Source organism: Triplophysa dalaica, chromosome 4, assembly GCF_015846415.1.
Source record: "Triplophysa dalaica isolate WHDGS20190420 chromosome 4, ASM1584641v1, whole genome shotgun sequence".
Lineage (NCBI taxonomy): Eukaryota > Metazoa > Chordata > Actinopteri > Cypriniformes > Nemacheilidae > Triplophysa > Triplophysa dalaica.
This window is the reverse complement of record NC_079545.1, coordinates 24,864,004-24,883,417: the sequence shown is the minus strand read 5'-3', so window position 1 is coordinate 24,883,417 and position 19,414 is coordinate 24,864,004. Positions and strand designations below refer to the sequence as shown.

Below are 19,414 nucleotides of genomic sequence, written 5' to 3'. Positions count from 1 at the left end.
TGTCTTTTTTTCTGAACTATGCAGACTGAAAATTTGAGACCTTTAACATGCATCTGCATAGTCCGTAAGGTTTCTTGACTCAAAATGATTGCCAACATAGATCAAATGAACACTTGAATCCGTAAAATGTTCCAAGAAGTGTATTTATTAGTTAAGCGTTGTAATGCAGTAGTCCCTTGACAGTGAATGACAAGCATCAATGGGTAAGTGTACATCAATCTGCAGTTACAACACAAAGACGTCTTTCTCTCCAGCCTTCTTCAACAGATGCATCACAAACCAAAATAAGGGGCAAGAAATTATTCAAAACCATTAAAACAAAATTAATAAAAACCGAAAACATAAAAAAAAGCATTCCTGTGCTTTAAAACCATACAGGCATTTCTTTTAGAAGATCTATTGCGAGATAAGATAGAGGCCGATTAATGATCATATATTAGAGATCATACAGTTATGATCATATGTACATTTAGAGATACACTAGAAGTACAGGGATAACACCATTATGAATACGAGCAGACCTGGGTCCAAATGGAAAAAAAGGCTTTGAAATCAAGAGTACTTCAGTGTTTACAATTTCTATATTAAAATGATATCTTCGCGCTAATGTCAGTAAATGAGTAGATATATATTTGGCCCAGGTCTGATTTTAACAATCGGTGGCTTCTCAGAAATGTGACAGGTACACCACAGAGGCCTGTGAATAGAGCACACATACAATTTACATTAGGACAGTTTCAGCTTTACTTCACTTGCATTAAGCATATAGAAGGAACACGGTTACTAATTAGCCACTGATGTGATTAAGAAATGGTAATCAGCCAACCCAGCCTTCAAAATGCGCTAGGATCCACGTGCAGTCAACATCCTCACAATCATCACATTTCTCGTTGTAAAAGGAATGACTTTAGACGAAATAATAACGAAAACACCTAAATGATTTATTGCAAAGCTAAAGAAGCTGTTGTTAAAGTAACAATATTTGCACTGAAAATATAAGATAGACTTTGAATCTGTGTCACACTAACAGTACTTTGTCCACTCTGTTGACTTGCTTTTACAAATGCCTAGTTTACGTTAATCTAAAATTCCACTCCTAGAGATTATTACATCAAACATGCTGAATAGAGCATGAACGTCAAATCTAACATCTCTGGTTTATCACCAACCTTAAAATCTTTTTGGGCTAATTAAGCAGAGACAATAGACCGTTTTGAACAACAGGGTGGACTATATGATTTGACTGTGTTAAGTGTGTAAATGAAAACGATCATATTCTAAGCAGCCATCATTAGGAGCTTTACCATCCAAAAACATTTCAAGGGAGTAGCAACTGGCATGCACAGAGGTCAACAGAATAAACAACTTGTATTCCTGGAAAGCACAGGATTTGAAATGGGTGCAGAGAGAGGACTGATCATACTGCTGTGCGCTTTAGAACCCCTCGAAATCTTTTTTGTCTTTCTTCCCTTCAGCTTCGAATCCATCGGTACTGTCACTGTTGTCGCGGCGTCTCTTGCGGTTATTTCGTACGTTGAAGCGCGGGTTCATCTGAGGCAAGGGGTCCATGCCTAGAACTTTGTGAATCTGACGGAATGCCAGCAGTCTCAAAGCAAACTGCAGGGAAAGTAGCCGGTCAGTCACTGTTAGGACTCAAATATCAGTGTACTCATGAGTGCGCACTTACCTGAGCGCTTAACGTGATATCCTCTCTCTGCTGATCATTCAGCACAGCCAGTGTGTCTGTTGGATTCTTCTCACAGGGGTCTATCAAACCTGGAGCACCTGCATCACAAGCAAAGGTGCATAAGCCACAGTAACAGCTCCATTTGTTCAGATAACATTTACATGAAAGGGAAAGTTCACCAAACAGATCTGGTTAATAACATTCTTCCAAATATCTTTGTGTTCATCGGAAAAAGAAATGTATATAGGTTTGGAACAATCTGAGAGGAACGCAGAATCAACATTTCTGGGTGATCTATCCCTTTAATTGTCTGCAAGTTGTAGTTAGGTGTACTACATAAACCTAAATCCCGTCACACCAACTTGCAGCAATGATTTTCAGAGTAAGTGATTTTCTACATCGATTATATGGAAAATGCATAAAAAAATAGACGTTAAACGAGTGCTCGATTTTACCAGACTGAAGGATGCCTGAAGAAATACATTCAAAGACTCGTCGAAGAGCATCTCCAGGGCTCATCGGTCCAGCAGCACTGCTAATGGCCTTCTCCACCAGCAGCTCCATAGACTTAAGAGTAAATACAGAAACATGTACAGAATTTTGAATAATCATTTGTGCACAGAAATAGAACTTGGAAAGAAAGAAATCATCTGAAGTAAAAAGATTCTCAGTGACAAGGTACTGCTTTTTTCACTCACCCAGCTTGGAAAGGCAGACCAAGTGGATACCCGCTGACTAAGGTCACGCAGTATTCGAATGACAATCACACACGACTGGAGTCCATTAGCTCTAGCCTTCAGTGCAGTGAAGTCAAGATTAGTTAATGCACTAGAACACTTACAAAAAGTCGTACAACATGACGGGTTACAGTGAGAGGTGCAACACTACTGTTTGGAATGGAAGCTTTTAATTGGTTGACAAACAGCCGGGCCAATTACCTTTCATAAGCTGCCATTTCCAGCAGTATTTTACCTCAGCATTAGTAAAAGAGTTCAAAGTTTGCAAGATTCACTCGGGATGACTTCCTGGTAATCTTGTAAACCCTGACCTCAGTTGTCAGATACTTCACAAACATATACTTTCATTTTACAAAAGATCAGTTTGCAAGTAGTTGCATAGGAACTGATGCAGTCAAGGAAATCTGCTTTACTTTGCCCGTGTGTTTGCAGAGACTGCAACAACATGGGAAACTAATCAGATGTTCCTTTCGTTTCAATCCCTAATCCCAAGAAAAAAAAAATCATTAAAAGAACTAAAGACAAAAAAACAAACAAAACAACGCTCAACATGAAAGCTCTTATCGATGACACTTTATGCAAAGGTATTCTGCAGCCTTATGGAATCATTTTACATGCTTACTCTTTAATCCCATATTTATAATATAAATAACATGTATGCAAGGATGCTATTGTAGGATCAGATCTGCTAATGAGCAACAAAGAAAGTAGAACAATATCAATCATAATTTTTTTTTAACGGCATCCTTGTATCACTTTTTTCCCTCATAAAACTCAACTTTGAGGTTTACAATTTGAAAATAAAAGTCTAAACAACTTAAATGAACAAATGAAAATGAATACATCTCATAAGGCTACGAGAAGAAAGTAAAATGATGTTCCGAACCTGGAACCACTTAGCGTGGCGTAGGGCAGCCAGAGCGTCAAGGCATTTTTGCCTGTCCAAGACGTCCGCTGGGTCTTTCACCATACTCGAGGTTACATCTAAAAATGGATCGAATTGTCAAATGATGGAGAGGAATGGGTGTTTGACCAGGTCAGAGAGATTTTCAAGAACACATTGCCACACATACCAAACTGGTCCCTTGCTCATTTCTCAAATGTATAAACTTAAGACACTTTCATTTCACCCCATGTGCAGAATTGTTCAGATCTTTTCAACAACATTATGGATCAGCAATGCTTGCCATTGACGCTCTTCTATGTATTCTGTGGTGTGGTTGAGATCCGGGGAAAGGGGTAGGGACAGATGTATCTTAAGGACTTTTTTTAGGATAAAAAAAAACTGGAAGCATGCCTGACATTTTTATAAGCTAATTTGTTGCTATCCACCATTTGTAATTGCTGGGAATACAACTGAATATATTATTAAATGCTAAAATCCAGCAGAACAGTGCGACCTGTGAAAGAATGACAAAGACTTACAATGGTCATCTTTTTGTAATTCCTCATTATTGCACATTTTAAAACCTTTCGAGAATTCAAGAGTCGCTATTTTGTCAATTGCGGACTGTCTTAAACTCCTATGTGTTAAATAGGAAAAAAATGAGACACTACTACCTTGTGCTTCCATTTGTAATAATGAAATTCCTGCATTACCAGCTGACTTTGCATTAAAGAACAGTTGTTCTCTTGAGCTATGGGCAAAAACAAATTGTGGATTCCAGCGACTATAAAGTTTAGGTATTAAAAACAAAAAAAACGAAATATCAAACCCTCAATGTATAAAGTGACTGGACTGATCCAAGAACATTGGAAAGATAATGATGGACTGCCATGGTTTTGCTTGTGTATTCATGAAAATGATGTATATCGAGGGAGATGTGCAATGTTTACAGCTGATGAGTTTTTTTAGTGATCCACTAGAGTTGCATGGCAATGGTAGGTGTGGCAAAGTGTTGGAAGGTATTTAGGAGAGGGGACCTTGGTCAAAAATCCTTCCGAAGCTGGTAGACGTAGCCTCAGATGGGAGACAAATTGCTGAACAATGCAAGGAGGCTTTGGGCTGGACTTAAAAAGCTTTGTATACATGAAGGCAGCAATGCGTGCTGGCAAGAAAATATGAAGCTCCCAGCAAGAGGATTAGGACATCACTGCATGCATACCTGTCACGATTGGGTTTGGAGAACCCCGTATCTAAGTGTATAGTATACCAAAGACGGTGTGACTCCGGTCCAACCAAAGATTCCTCTAACAAAGCCTTTCTACCAAAAGCTTACTTATACTCCCCTAAGGAGCCAAGCGGGAATGGTGAAACAGAGCATGTAGTAAGATTTCACCATTTCAGCGGCTTCTTATCAACTAAAACTTGTCATTAGATAAAAGTGAGAGTTATTAATGCAATCATTCCATTACTTGGGGCTAAATGTTGTCTGTTGGTGGTTGTGCTTTTTTCTTCAGATGCATCAAACCAAAACTCACAAATTAGCTAAATTTAGAATTGGAGCAAAGGGCAGTAGCACTTTCATTTTAGAATGGGGACCTCAGAATGGTGAACTTTCTCACCACTAGACAAAAATAATATTTGTTTCCTGTGGGGACATGACGGGTGTTCCAACCACACCTAAACAGCTCAGACATCAACCATTTCTATTGGAACTTGTTATACAGGAATTTCTGACCGACCCCTCGACCCCCTAGGAAGGAATACAATTGAATTTATTTTGTGCATGAAATCATCCCCTTGAACACAGGAAACAAAAACCATCTTACCCAGAACTAACTAGACTTACACAATGCAAACACTTATCATGCTTGTTTTGGGGAGAACTTCAAGAGCACTGAAGAAGTGTTACAAAGAGAAGGCCCCGAGCACCACTGCTGGCATCTTGGTTGGGTCGAAAAAAACCCTGGTAGTATTGAACTCAGGCCTTTTATGAGTCGCACAATATTAACTTGAAACCACTTGGCTTCAAATCCTATTCAGTCATACTTTTAAATAAACTCATGCGCACAAACTCATTTTGCAATCATTTTTTCAAAATCCAACAATCTTGACTACAATTATAGATGACCGAGCTCAAGCACATACCAGGTTTACTTTGGAGCATTTGATTTGAGGAAACGAGACTGAAAGTTGCACAAAAAATAACTATGCTTGTATTTACATCTACTGCCGTCTCCACAGTGCCAACAGATGGGCTCTTAAGGGTGTCAAATCAGCATGTAATATTAATTTGATAGGTAATCGGTTAATGTGAGCGACATCTTTTCCAACCTCCATCCCGGGCATTCTCCTCTCGGATGACGGGTGAGGTGAGGGTGATGGTGACTTGCATCTTGGGCTCAGCACAGGAGGTGAGGATAATGGCAGCCTCTTGGATAGAACCTTTTACCTCATATTTCTCTGGTGTTACCGTCTAACAAACACATGTGTTAGCAGAAAACACGTCATATGAATACAAGTTCATCTTTTTTTGAGTGGATAAGCCTTTTCATTCAAATGCGTATAATAATGGAATAAAACAAATCAATAGCTATTAGGTATAATTACAATCCGTTATGGCATGTAGAATACAAAATGTTGTGAGAAGACTACAGGTAAGAATGTCCAGAACTTTTACTGTTTATAAAAAAAAAGAGATAACATCATTAACATAGCTTGTACCGTGAGCTGTTTGGGAAGATGTTCCACAATGCGGGATAGCAGATTTGTAGTAGGCTTCTCCGAACAAAGGAGGACCAAGTTGACATTTTGGTCTCCTCGCAGAAGCAAGCCCTTGGCAAGAACGCCTACTCGCATCACACCTTTCAGCAACCTGAAACGCAGAAGAGATAATCTATAGCTTTCCCTTTTTTCTCCGCCTATAAGTGTGTAGCGATAGATCAATTTAAACCTGGTCTCCTACCGGTCTTTGGGAGGCTCTTTCTTCTCTTTGTCTTGGTCTTCCTCTTTGTCCTTTGCACCTGCATCTTGGTCTGTGATTATGTCAGAGACTAGCTTAAGTGCTCGCTCAGTGATTGACACGATCTTCTGGATGGCCTGAAGCTCATCCTCCGAGGGGTAAATAGCTGCATGTTTGGTCATCACATAACGATCGTCTGAGGAATCAGGGCGGCGTGGAGGCTGAAATAAAAATTGATGCAAAAAAAAAAAAGAGTTCTAACAATTGTAAATGGCAATGAACTCGTTTGAGAAATATTTATATAGTTTTTCATAATAACAGTATATCAGCCTCCACAAGAAAAGATTTGACATCTTGTAACCACATTATCCTCTGAAAAAATCCTCGGAACCCACCATTGGTCCTTGTGGCTGAAGAATAGGCATCCCAGGCCTCATACCCAGAAGACCCGGAGGTCCCGGTGGACCCTGTGGATAACCTCCGTCAGGCATTCTGCGCCTGTCCTCCCAATGGTGCTGCTCCTCCTCCACTCGCCGCCAGTACATATCTTCCTCATAGTGCCTAAGACAACAATGTTTAGAATACAAAACATACATATTGCCGTTTAAGAGCCCCCCCCAAACAAACATCACACCTCATCTCCATCCTCCAGCGCTCCTCTTCTTCACGTCTTCTCCAGTATTCTTCCTTCTGCATTTGCTTCCTCATCTTTTCCTCTTGGATCTTCCTGGCTCGGATGCTGGGTTTGACTTCCACCTGGAGATCTGGGTTCACCTTTTTCTAGAATGGCCAAAATTACAATCAGCATCATGATGGAACTTTAAACTAAACGTTAAATTGAACATCACCCACTAACCTTATATTGTAGTCGATGTCTCCTTCCCTTCAAATGCATTTCTTTTGCATTTGGATCGTTGAAACTGCATTCGCAAAGTTTGCAGTGGAACCGAATAACCTTTCCTTCATCATTCCTTACCTGTAAAAAATACATTTGTATTATATGTATATTGGCAACAACAGCCAAGGTTAAAAAATGACATTTGATTTGCTGTTGTCTACAAGGATTTCTGGTACCTCTTCAACATAGTCGTGTCCAACAGGCTGAACGTCGCTCTGCAGGGCCGCAAGTGCTGACTGAGGTGACAGACATTCAGTGTCATTCTTCATGTCCAGTGTTGGTGCAGGCACAATGGACTGTGCTGGTTTAGTTGCATCAACCTTCAATTCGTCACTTTTCGCAGCCGTGGTCTGTAACTTGTTTCCACCTGTTTTGATCAGCATCAAAACAGCATAATGTTCAGTAAACCCTTTAAGTTTTCAACAATTAGGTTAAACCACATTTGCACTGCAGTACAGGCCCAACATGAAAAAGAGAAGCAAGACCTACCAACAAAGTTGATCTTGGGGGTGTTGACCTTCTTGACAGAGTTGACCATGACGTTGCTGGACATTGGGTTCTTGCTCTGCGAAGCTGAAGTTACCATGCCAACGGATTTTAGGTAAGACGCATTGGAAATTGAAGAGGAAGTGGATAAGTTAGATGTTGTGCTGCTTGTGGAGCTGTTGATGAGGGAGCTGGCAGTCTTACTGGGAGCTGCGGTGCTGGAGCTAGAGCCTTGGCTGACAACACTGGGCTCAGAGGATGGGATCGGCTTTCCTAGTTTGGTGTGCAATTTCACAACCTGTTGAAATGGGATGTAAACATAATCAGGGCGTATTAAGATAAATTTAGGTTTCACCAACCTACTTCTATAGCATCCTGTGCATAGTGAACATGTGTACCTATTACTTTGCATTAATGTTATTGGGTGACCAAAAGCACAGCATTTACGAAAGTAAATAAAACAAATGTTGTTGCCTCAATGTGCAAAATGGCTCAATGTCTTTGAAAGGGTCATTATCACAAAAACGTGTTTTTCTGTGTCTTTGATGTGTTATAAGTTGCCCTTGCATGTATTAGACACGTAAAATTGCAAATAAGGAAGAGTCGGAACAAAAGATGCAATCTATAGAAAAGGGAATGCTCATCAAGACCTGCCTGAAACACCTCGTTCAACCACACCTCCACAAATCTATGCGAGTGGTATGATTTTACTAAGACCCCCCAAATGTAAAGGTGGGTGTACCTGTCATTACAATTGCTATGGAACCTGTTGTTCCATAATGGTAAGAGGCGTTATATTTCTGTCACACGCTTACGGTATTCGACCAATCACTACGCACTGTTTAACTGGCCAATCATAGCACACCTTGCTTCTCAGAGTGATGAGCTTGATAAAATACAATCGTTTCAGAGAAGCGGAGCAAAGAGGACATACAAACATACACGGTTTGTGGAAAATACAGCGTTTCTGAACCTTAAAATCATGTATACACATTGCATTTCATCTAAAAGAAACGATAATTTTCATCTTAGCCGTGTCATATGACTCCTTTAGACAGCCTACTCAAAAAACAGCAAGAGCTCAAATTTATAACAATATAACTCTCCTCCAAACTATACACATTCAAAAATAGAGCTGCCAATAACAGACTGAAAAATTATTATGTGCAGAGATCAGAGTGAGTCACATACCTTCTGGTGTTTGGCTCCTCTGATGTGTGCAGCGTAGGCATCGGCTCCGGTACAAGACACGTCGCAGAGCTCACAGCGTAGCTGATTCTGGGTGCCACGGGCGCAGTTTCCTCCTCCAGAGCTGCTGCTGCTACTGCTACTGCTCTGGGATACCTTTAGAGCAGCTTCCTTCTTCTTGTGCTTCTGGCCCTCCAAGTGCTCCTTATAGGTCTGAAAAAACAAAACGCATCTAAATGTAATCCATGCAGATGTCCAAAATGATATTCACCTCTGTCTTTTTATTTTTAGCAAACCACCAATTGAGATAAAGCAAAAGGTGCAGCGGTATGCAGAGAATGATACCTGGGGTCCGGCACAGCTGATCTTGCAGACATCACAGTAGTGTATCTGAGGTGGTTTAGGGGGCTGTTTAGGTTTGAGAGTTTTATTCTGGAAGGGGGTTTTCTTGGTAAAAGTGCTGCCGGTCCATGCGGCAGTGGCTGCTGCAGCAGCCGCCGCTTGTTTCTGCTGCTGTTGCTGCTGCTGTTGGTGGTAGTAGGAGGACGCGGCCGAATACACAGCAGCTTCATATCCAGAGTATGATGTTCCTGCATGCAAAGAGGAGCCATTAGTAGGCAAAGTGCACAATAGTATTCACAGTGATTAGAAATTGCATCATAATGATAAAATGTATGAAAAATAATTGCATTTATCATGGTTCTTTCATTTTAATCACAGAACTATGATATTCGTACCAGAGTATGTAACTGCATTAGTGCTGTATGTTGGACTCTGAGAGTAAGACGGGACTACAGAGGCAGCAGCTGCGGAGGGCTGTACAGCAGAGGACACTGGGTAAATGGAGAAGGTTGAGGTGGCTGGACTGGGAGTGGCTGGCTTTATAGCTGTAACCTGACGCTGGGTTTGCTGGGTCTGGACGTATGGAGTGGCGCCTTGACTGTATCCAGTTTTCGGTGCTACAAAGAGGAGTGTTATTTTACTGCTTTGAGACATGTTGCACTACAGATAACTTTAAACCTTTTCCCCACATCTTTTTGATTACTTGAGAAATGAAACTGGTTTTACAAAAATATGTCGATTTTAAATTATATAATATGTTGTATGAAATATGTGTTATTTTGCATGCATTAACAATAACCCATCCATTTGCTCTTTGATATTAGGTTTATTGCAGAAAAGATGTGTCAAGCATACCAGTCTGATAGTAGGATTCAGCGACAGTGGGTTGCGGCTGGGCTGCTGCAGCAGCGGCCACAGCCGGTGTACCTGCAGACTGCTGGTAGTATTGTTTGCTGTCATATGCTACAGCCGGAGCTGTGGACCGGACATATGAATACGTGTCCTACAAAGGTAAACAGTAAATTTGAAATGCCATCCAGCATGACAGTAGGCTTGAGCTGTTCAAGTCAATTCAATCACAACTGGCATAATTCAAATAAAGATCTTGGTATGTCTTAAAATAAGCTTACCTGGTAGTTTTGTGAAGTGACAGGAGGTGGCGGTGGGGGTACCTCCGGTTGTCTCTGGGCATATCCGTAATCCGTGGCGGCATGGGCCGGTTGGTATCCCCCGTAAGCAGCAGCATTGGCTGCAGCTGCTACAGAGACTGGTGCTGGCCTGGCGATGGCAACCGTGGCAGCAGTAGGGGCATAGCCTGCCGCCACCGTGTGTGCCGCCACTGGTGCTTGGTGCACAGTATAGCTGGCCACTGTAGTGGGGTGGGTGTATGCTACCCCAGCAGCCTGCTGCTGACTGCAACGAACAGAACGAAAGGCTAAGGCAATGACAACAGCCATTGTAATATAAACTTCAGAAAACTTGTTATTCCATTGATTTAGGTGGAAGAGACGAATCAGTACACCTATTAAAGAATTAAGAGAAGGCTGTTTAACTTAGTTCTCGAGTAAAAACCTAACGATTTAAAAAGAGCGTGTGTATGAGCGTGGAAAAGAAACATTTTGATGGTCATCATTACAGGACAAACTATTTCATAATGTAATTGGACAAAGTAGAAAAAAATTCAGTCTTCCCATAATTGGTTAAAAATAGAGAATGCAAAGATTGTTAGACATATAGTTCATATAAACCACTGTTTAAGTTGTCAAATGTCATGTAAACACATATACTGATGTCATACAACCGACTCATAATTCACCTTATGCTGACATAAAATACTTGTAGGAATTTGACATGGTGTTGCATACAAAACTATCTTAAAAAGCACAATATCGGAATTATATTTGCAGATGACATTCAGTCAAAGCTATAAGACGACATCACACCACAGACTCCTTAAAAAGAACAAGTCGGCAATAAGGAAATTCTAAAGCGATTACATTGAAGTCCACTGCTTTGCATTAACATTTTTAGACAGTCGAGTTCAAAGTGACCTCATGCTGGGGAAGGTTATGATGAAGATGCATTCATGAAACTTTTTATTGAGAAGATTGCCCTAAAACACAAAATCCCACCTTGTCTTTAAGGTATATATTTATTTATTCTATCTTTTATTAACAGAAAGTTCCTGATCCAACTTCGATGGCCTGCAAAGCCCGTTTTCACTAGATAAAAGTAACGAAAATAAGTTTCCTCTATGAAAATAGGAAGATCAATTATGTTTCACATTACAGTTGATGCAATAGAAGCCGTCACGAACACCGAAAACATGGCTAATGAAAAACTGCTCACAAATATTACTATTAATTTCCTGTTAGAAGAAAATTATAATTGTATTATTTAAAATTGAAGCCAATTCGTCTCGAAATGGCTAAATCAACACAACTAATGAGCAAAGCGGTTTAGAACACACGATTTTTCTACAACACTTCAAATGCTATTAGATTGTTAATGATAATCTTAAATCTATAATTTACCTTATAAGTAAGTTTATTTATTTTTTATTTAGCCTTGTTGTGCAAGCACTGTTGAGCTTGTGCAGAGGCAGCTGCTTTTGCCGTAGGTGAACTGGATTCCCTTGGTTGGGCCTGAGTCTCCTGAGTTTTTTTTTTTTCTCGATTGGAGTTTTGGGTTCCTCGCATATTGTTTTGCACTATTTGCCTGGCCGGGGGGCTGCTTTAGAATTTAGACAGAATTAATATTGCATATAAGAATTTATAGTCCGTTTAATATTTGACCTGTGGTTCTCTCTCCTTTATCTCAAATGTGTGCTTTCACTGTGCGTGTGTGCGATCGTGTTTGTGCGTCTATGTCAATGTGTGTAAGTATCCTTTATCTCAAATGTGTGCTTTCACTGTGCATGTGTGCGATCGTGTTCGTGCGTCTATGTCAATGTGTGTAAGTATGTATGCATATTGTGTGTGTGTGGAGAACTTGTATGTTTGTCTTTTGTTGTTTTCACATTTTTCTTGTTTTTACAGGTATATGCCTTTAGTTGTTTTTCTTGTATTCAATATGTCTCATGTACAGCTGCTTTGTAAAGATAAAAATTGTAAAAAGCGCTATATAAATAAAGTTGAGCACGATCATTTATTATATAGAGGATCAGTACTGAAGTCCTTGATGCGTCCGTGAAAACATCGCCCTACCCAAACACATAGGCCTACACACAATTATATCAAATACTCTTACAGTGATTCCAGTTAGTGATTTTAAGACATCGAAAACGTGTCGATACTGATAGACTTTCCCTAAACAACGCGTAAATTCATTCATTTAGTCTTCCAACGGAAAATACGGACGTTGCTCTAAATGCGCATAGCTGCAATGGTGCAAATGACAGCTGCAGTCTGCTCGGGCTGTTCACCATACTTCTGCTTCTTAGGCTAATTTTACACTCAATTCAAACACTAAAATAGATTCACAACAGCATTAATGTCAAAGAATAAATCGCCGAGTAAAGCTAATGCAAATAAATGAATCAGGAATCGCGCGTGTAACTTAACTGAGGCAAAAAAGTGCGAACGAGCTGGTGCACCTTGCATTTGTTAACCCTGTCGGGTGTTAATAATAAAACTATAATTATTTGAACAATCATGTGTTTTTTGCTTACAAAGTTACAATTTTTCATCACAGATGAGCCCTTATCTCACTAGGACAGGAAAGTATTATCAGGGAATGCATTGTTATAAATACTGTAACGTCACCGTACACACATCAAATAGAAATAAAGATGAAATATGCCTACAATATGTAATACACTATTTAATCACAAACTCGTCTACCAAAGGTTTAATGCAAAGCCTATCCGCTTCCTACCCTACCCCCACCCTGATCCTGCAACAAAGACAGCAGGGCCAAAACCCACCATTACTGAACTACCATCATCCCCGCGATTCCCCGTAAACATGAAGGCCTTTACCTGTACTGCGCCGCGGCACCGTGGGTAAATCCAAAATAGTTGCCGGTGGCCATTTTGGCATCTTCACCTAGCCGGCTGGGCACTACAAAAGAACAGATTCACGGTTGTTAGCAATGGCAACCATGACGAGAAGTCCCGTATCATGCGGAGACACAACACGCTGGAGACCGCTGTGAATAAAGCCCTAGCGATATCTCCGCACATCCCAAACATATCGTTTCTGCTTCGTGTCTCACGCTTCAAAATGCTTTTAATATAACGATTTACTCACCATAGGTGAAGGACACTACTGGGCATATGGGAATCATTGGGGTCCTATTCGCATTCAAACTCCAACTCGTAACCCTGCTTTTTATGCGAGAAGGTCGTACCAGGATATGGCTTTTGATGCGCATGCGCACGGGTATTTGTGAGCGATGGTAAGTGTAGTTCTTGTCAAACGGCCAAGCTAAGCCAAACCTAAATCCTAACAATAACAAAACAGGCATATGCTCAAATAAAACACATCGTCTGTGTATGACTTTAATTCTCAAGTGAAAGAATAAACAAACTGCGAAACAATATAGCGTAATGGGTAAATCCATTTCAGTTTCTATTTGTTTTAAATAAGTTTCACATTAAGGTTTTGTGAATATTTACATTTATATATTTACAATCGCATTTATATATTTAATTTTTTTGTCGCGTTAGATGCTTTATTCACAGGTGAACTACATTTCCCACAATGCCTTGTGAGCGTTCTTAGCCATATGGTTGGTTCTTAGTTTCTCACTTCCCGCCGCTGAGTGTGATTGAAAGCAGTCTGCGCTCCATGTAAGTCGTATTCATTTCGCCTTAAAGCGAATAGCAAACGTTCAGTTTTAAATCGACAAACAGGCGCTTCGTTTTATAAAAGATCAGCCACACAATAAATATGTAAACGGGACTGTGTAACGGGGCCTTGTTTCCACGTTAGTTGTGGGATGTATGGACGGCCTCCCGAACAGCCGGTGTTAAGATGAGCTAGTGTTGTTTGATAAAAGCCAATTAAGAACATTTGATTTCGTTTATTCCCAGATGAGGGGGTAAATCGCTAAAGCCAAGTCATTATTGATCGAGGAAGCCACAACTCTGTTTCTCACTTGTGATCGATATCATTTCGACCCAACTGACACCCTCTCGTGTTCTGCGATCACAATGTGCCAGTGGCTCTCGTGTCGACCCTTTAGAATCAATGCAATATTCACGTAACGTTAACTGAACAACGATTAAAATCGTGATTGTGCAGGTAACTTCGTCTGCTAAAACTGACATGTGTAGTATTTTAGATTATGGAGTTCGTTTTGTAGAATAAAGTTGTTTAAATGTATAATTAGACAATTCAGTTATCATCGACTAAGTTCACTAAAAAAGTAATGTTGACTGCTAGTGGAGCAGAATATATTATATGTAAAGTAAAAACCGATTAAAAATCTGAATCCTTAGGTATAATGACAGCATCAGAAAAGATTTTGGATGCTGTTGGCATTTTGTAAAGATGCATTAATCACATTAAATCAAAGTACATCTTATTCTTTTATGGTGTGTAATAAGTTTCTCGGTTTCTGTCGATTTCTCTCAAGATTAATTTATTAATTTCTATTACTGGCCGTGTGGGGACAGTGTTTAGTCATATTTTTTAGTCATATATTTTTAGTCATAAATTGGTACCGGTTTGTTCTCTGCAGCATGCCTAAATCAAAAGAAGTACTGTCTTCTACTTCTGGTAGTGACTCGGAGAGTGACACAGAAACAAAGGTATGCATACACCAAGTTTAGATCACATACTTGTAATGCAATATAATGATTACAGCGTAGTTGAACAGGATTCTGTGCAGTGGCCACACACTGGCTAACATGTCATCTTTTTATCGAAGGCCAAAAGAAAGAAGGCAAGTGCTCCTGAGAAGCCTGCAAAAAAAGTGAAAAGCGGAGAGACTTCCAGACCGAGCGCCTCTGCCAAGAGCGACAAAAACAGTGAAGATAACATGTTTCAGGTAGAGTTTTCAATAAATGCTTCGTTCTAATTCACTTGCTTTTTTTAGTATGCATGGTTGCGAGCTTATACAGGTTTTGAAATGTGACAGATAGGAAAGCTGAGATACGTCAGTGTCAGGGATTTCAAAGGGAAAGTTTTGATTGACGTTCGCGAATACTGGATGGACCAAGCTGGTGAAATGAAGCCTGGCAAAAAAGGTAATTCTAAACTGATTTTCAGGTTTCGGTTATTCCGACTTTTTTTGTCAGACAAAAACATTGTTAAGATAAGATGTTTTAATGTTTTTTCATTGTTGTGTCATGGTCTGTTTTTGTTCTATTACCTGCAGGTATTTCACTAAATCCCGAGCAGTGGAACCAGTTAAAGGAACAAATGCCAGACATTGATGATGCAATTAGAAAATACTAAAATATCTCTGTACATTTAATAATTGATAGATTCTTTTTAGGATTACACTTTTTGGTGCACAGGGACTTTAGCAAACTGTGACCCCCTTTTCAACTTAAAATGTTTGATGTTAAATATTTTTTGTTCATATGTTGTTGTTGTTGTCAACTTCCAACTGTGTATTGTTTGTTGTAGACGTGTGTGCATAATAACTCTCTTGAATGGGTGATTATTTTAATACTATAGCTGCATTGTCATCATATTCTGCCTATGTTATTAAAAGGCTTTGTTTGGTTTAGAATCTTCAGTGTGTGTATCTTTGTGTATGACTTGAATACATATGTACCTAGCTATGAACCATACTTAAGCTTTATACATAAAAATTCGATTCAGACACCAAACAGAAATATAATACCTAAAACAAATTCGTTTTGCACTTCATGACGTTTGTTATTTGATAGGTCTTGATTGCTTATGTATAATTTACTTGCCTTTGTATAGGAGCTGGAATTGTAATGATCGGTACTCAAACAACATAGACCAGACTCCAGAGTAAAAAAAAACAATCCTTTTAGTTGCCTGTCCAGGAGAACCACCTTGCACCAATTGCATTTGCCAAAATTAAATCACAGTCTCAAACATGGTAGCCACTGTATTGCCAGCACGTCTTTGCGTGCAAAGCAAACATTATTCAGACAGTTACTGCAAAAGGTAACTGCAGTGCGTACACGTTTGTTTTAATGGACAGTGCTCCGTATCGTCAATGCAAATAATAAAATTAAGTTATCCATTATATACAAGAATCACCTGCTTGTATTTTTTTCTTTTTTTAAATGCAAATTGCCAATGCAATGAAAGCATGTACTCAACGAGTGTCTCATCTGTTTAATTTACTTCCTACGGTTCACATCAAGCTGTGCCTTAGAAAGGATATTACATTCCTCTGTTTCGCTGGTAGCACTTGTGGTTACTATGGAGATCTTTTGTAACCACAGAGTTTCATTTCCAGAGAGGTATTATTTTCATGGTTCTGACATCACCTCCACCTTTCCTTTTGTGACCAACTGCATGTGCTCTTATGTAAAAGCTCTAAAGCTACTTTTTCTGAGCATCTGATATGGGTGAACGTTAGGATCAAAAACCATTGCTAATATGATAAAGACCGCTGATAAAAAATACTTTTAAGTGGTGGTTGACTATAAAGGTTGACATTGTGTCCATGTTTAGATATCTTGATAGTCTTTACAGCGACGTCCGTTAGCTGTGCATTACTTTCAAGGAGAGGATACATGTTAGTAACTGAAAAATATATTGAGATACGAAACGTATTCAAAAAATATGATTAGTTCACCTTCAAAATTTAATCATTTACTCACCCTGTTGTCATGTTAATCCTGTGTGAATTTTTTTGCAAAACACGAAAGATATTTTGAAACATGTTGGTAACAAAAAACAGTTGGTCCCCATTTACTTTTATTGAATGGACACAAAACCAATGCAAGTCAATGGGTACCAAAAGTTTTCTTGTACCAACATTATTCGAAATATCTGTGCTGCAGAAGTCATAAAGGTTTGAAATGATTAAATAATGAGAGAATCTTCATTTTGAAGGTGAACTGTGTAAGAGAAAAACAGCTGACAGCAACACTAGGTGGCACCAGTGCTCTTTACAAGCTGTTTTTGTATTTTCATGTATTTCTTCGTACTGTTAGCAGATTGCTTTATAAAAACACCTACCAACCTGTCTTGACAATAACACAAAAGGTTAAAATGACTGTCTATTGCTTTATTCACAATATCTAAATATTTTCTTCAGCTTAGAATCCTAACAATAACACGGCAATTCGGAATACACTGTATTTGAGGTTCACTGATGTGAATTTCTTTCCATCACATGTTAGTTGTTGATAGGAAAGGAATTTGTTGGCATTGCATCAAACACAGTTAATGCAGAAGAATGTCCATTTTCTATGATAGGTACGTCATATGAACACATTTAACCCAATGATCCACATTAAGAAACATTCAGTTGATTAATTCCAACACTAGCTGTGCTTTGATCTGCAATCATTTTATTAAAATGACATTCTCAGACACGCACACGTAATGCAAGATTTCAACCATCTGCCCACTAAACAGGAATCGGGAATCGAGTTCTGGAAGTACCCATGCAACCCGAGTCTGGAACAGAGAAAGGAGGAAAAAAGTGTTGCGTTTGTTCGTGCATGTTACTTTGAAGGTTTTATGATGGATTGAGGAATATGAAGAACATCCTGTAAAGAAAGTAGAGTTGGGTGTGTTGCTGTAGTTAACTAGTGGACCAGTGGTGCACTTTAGGTCACTGATGCCTCAAAGTCAAACATCTGCTTCCATTTGAGGGGTCTGCTGTACGTCTGGTGATTGAACATGCTGTAGTGTCTGTGGTTCTTGGACTAGTTCTTGTGTCATTGGAACCTTGAGTATTGCTTTGCATATTTCAGCACTTCAGTTTCAGCTTGTGTTTTCATCTTGACAAAGAAACGTGCAGGGGTGTGCCGCTCATCTCTGGGCTTATATCAAACCGGCGTGGATTTTACAGGAGAGAACAAGGCGTGAGGAAACCTTTCAGCCCGGTTTTGATGAATGTCTCTGCCTCTGTTGTTTTACTCCGTAGTGGCTAATATAACGGATACTGTTTCGTGGAAGGAATTCGCTCTTCCATTGAGATGTGAAACGCCTTGAGTTTCCTGTCCGTGACAGGGATGGTATTGGCCGAGACCTGATTTGGCTGTGAACTACGGCTGTATATTGCCAATTCGTCTACACTTGAATTATCTTTACAATATACGAATGATATTAAGAGGTTTACAGGCCAGAATTCCCCCTCTTGACCCGCCGGCAAGCATAAAATCATTCATCTTTAACACGTCAGAAGAAAAACAAGTCCACTAGACTACGACTTGAATTATCCAAATCCGCTTCACCCGGGGTGAAATGTTCTTGGTATGATACATTTCAACCAAAATGTGCTGTTATTCTGTGGACGTCATTCTGTGTATTGTCTTAAGACAATTTTAAGTAGGGAGTGTGTCGGGGAAGTTTGTATCCTGACTGGTTTTGTGTAATGTCCAGTGAATGTGAGTTTAATAATGGCTGCCGTTGTCTTTGGCATGCATCCGTCCTGCCTCCATCTGAGGTCATCTGGGTGAAGTTGCCACATACAGTAAGTGACGATAGATCAAAACAAGCACTTAAAGGTGGTCAAGCAATGAAGTATGAGGATGAAACACTGGTTTGCTGAGTATCGTTAAAATGAAAAACAGACATCCAGAGACAGGACATAGGATTCTGTTTGAACATACTTTAAACTATTTTTAAAATGTATCCACTTTGATTCCGTACCCCCCGTGAGGGATAGTAACAATGTTTATGTACATCGTCTGTACTTTACAATATGGAATTATACATTGTTAATACATTACAATATTTGGAATAATGCATTGAGGAATTGTCATTTTTCATATGATGAAAAACACAAGCACTTGGTTTCAATATACAGAATGGAAATATATTGTTTAAACATTGCTTTATATTTATTCCCATATATTTAGTCTGAAGAACGCCTGCTCCAAGACATGATAGCAAAGTCATTCATGAAAGAGCTACTTATTTTCAAAGACAATGAGCTTGTTGAATTTCAGTTTAGAAAATCATACTGTATAATCAATTCTATGACTGTTCTTGAGTCAACAACTCACTGATCGAAGGATTTGTTTATAGTAAGTCTGCATTTAACTAAGCCAGAAGATCCTCATAGCTGTGCATTTGAATGATGAAAGTGAGTTACTATCTTTAGTCCTTAAGATAGG

The 19,414-nt window shown here is 39.4% G+C and overlaps 2 protein-coding genes across 5 annotated transcripts; one reads left to right on the top strand and one right to left on the bottom strand.

The window, feature by feature from the left end:
* Positions 1–125: 125 nt before the first annotated feature.
* zfr (zinc finger RNA binding protein) lies at positions 126–13,557 on the bottom strand. Of its 3 annotated transcripts, XM_056745813.1 has the most exons (21): positions 13,434–13,557; positions 13,163–13,244; positions 10,314–10,596; positions 10,039–10,186; positions 9,579–9,800; positions 9,187–9,431; positions 8,845–9,054; positions 7,858–7,951; positions 7,657–7,740; positions 7,344–7,534; positions 7,126–7,245; positions 6,904–7,049; positions 6,665–6,830; positions 6,273–6,490; positions 6,032–6,182; positions 5,642–5,783; positions 3,311–3,408; positions 2,386–2,481; positions 2,143–2,254; positions 1,688–1,785; positions 126–1,617 (listed from the first exon to the last, which is right to left on the bottom strand). In XM_056745813.1, the coding sequence occupies exons 1-21, from the start codon at positions 13,555–13,557 to the stop codon at positions 1,435–1,437; spliced, it is 3,213 nt and encodes a 1,070-aa protein (XP_056601791.1). In that variant the 3' UTR covers positions 126–1,434. The 3 variants fall into 3 exon arrangements, 2 of the variants coding, with proteins under 2 accessions (XP_056601791.1, XP_056601790.1); XM_056745812.1 differs by having other exon boundaries at positions 7,657–7,951; XR_008906476.1 differs by lacking the exons at positions 126–1,617; positions 1,688–1,785; positions 3,311–3,408 and having other exon boundaries at positions 2,221–2,254; positions 7,657–7,951.
* Positions 13,558–13,887: 330 nt separating this feature from the next.
* On the top strand, positions 13,888–15,867 carry sub1b (SUB1 regulator of transcription b). 2 transcript variants are annotated; one of them, XM_056746416.1, is made up of 5 exons: positions 13,888–13,975; positions 14,869–14,938; positions 15,058–15,177; positions 15,268–15,376; positions 15,508–15,867. In XM_056746416.1, the coding sequence occupies exons 2-5, from the start codon at positions 14,870–14,872 to the stop codon at positions 15,585–15,587; spliced, it is 378 nt and encodes a 125-aa protein (XP_056602394.1). In that variant the 5' UTR covers positions 13,888–13,975; position 14,869; the 3' UTR covers positions 15,588–15,867. The 2 variants fall into 2 exon arrangements, with proteins under 2 accessions (XP_056602394.1, XP_056602395.1); XM_056746417.1 differs by having other exon boundaries at positions 13,900–13,975; positions 14,866–14,938.
* The last annotated feature ends 3,547 nt before the right edge of the window (positions 15,868–19,414 follow it).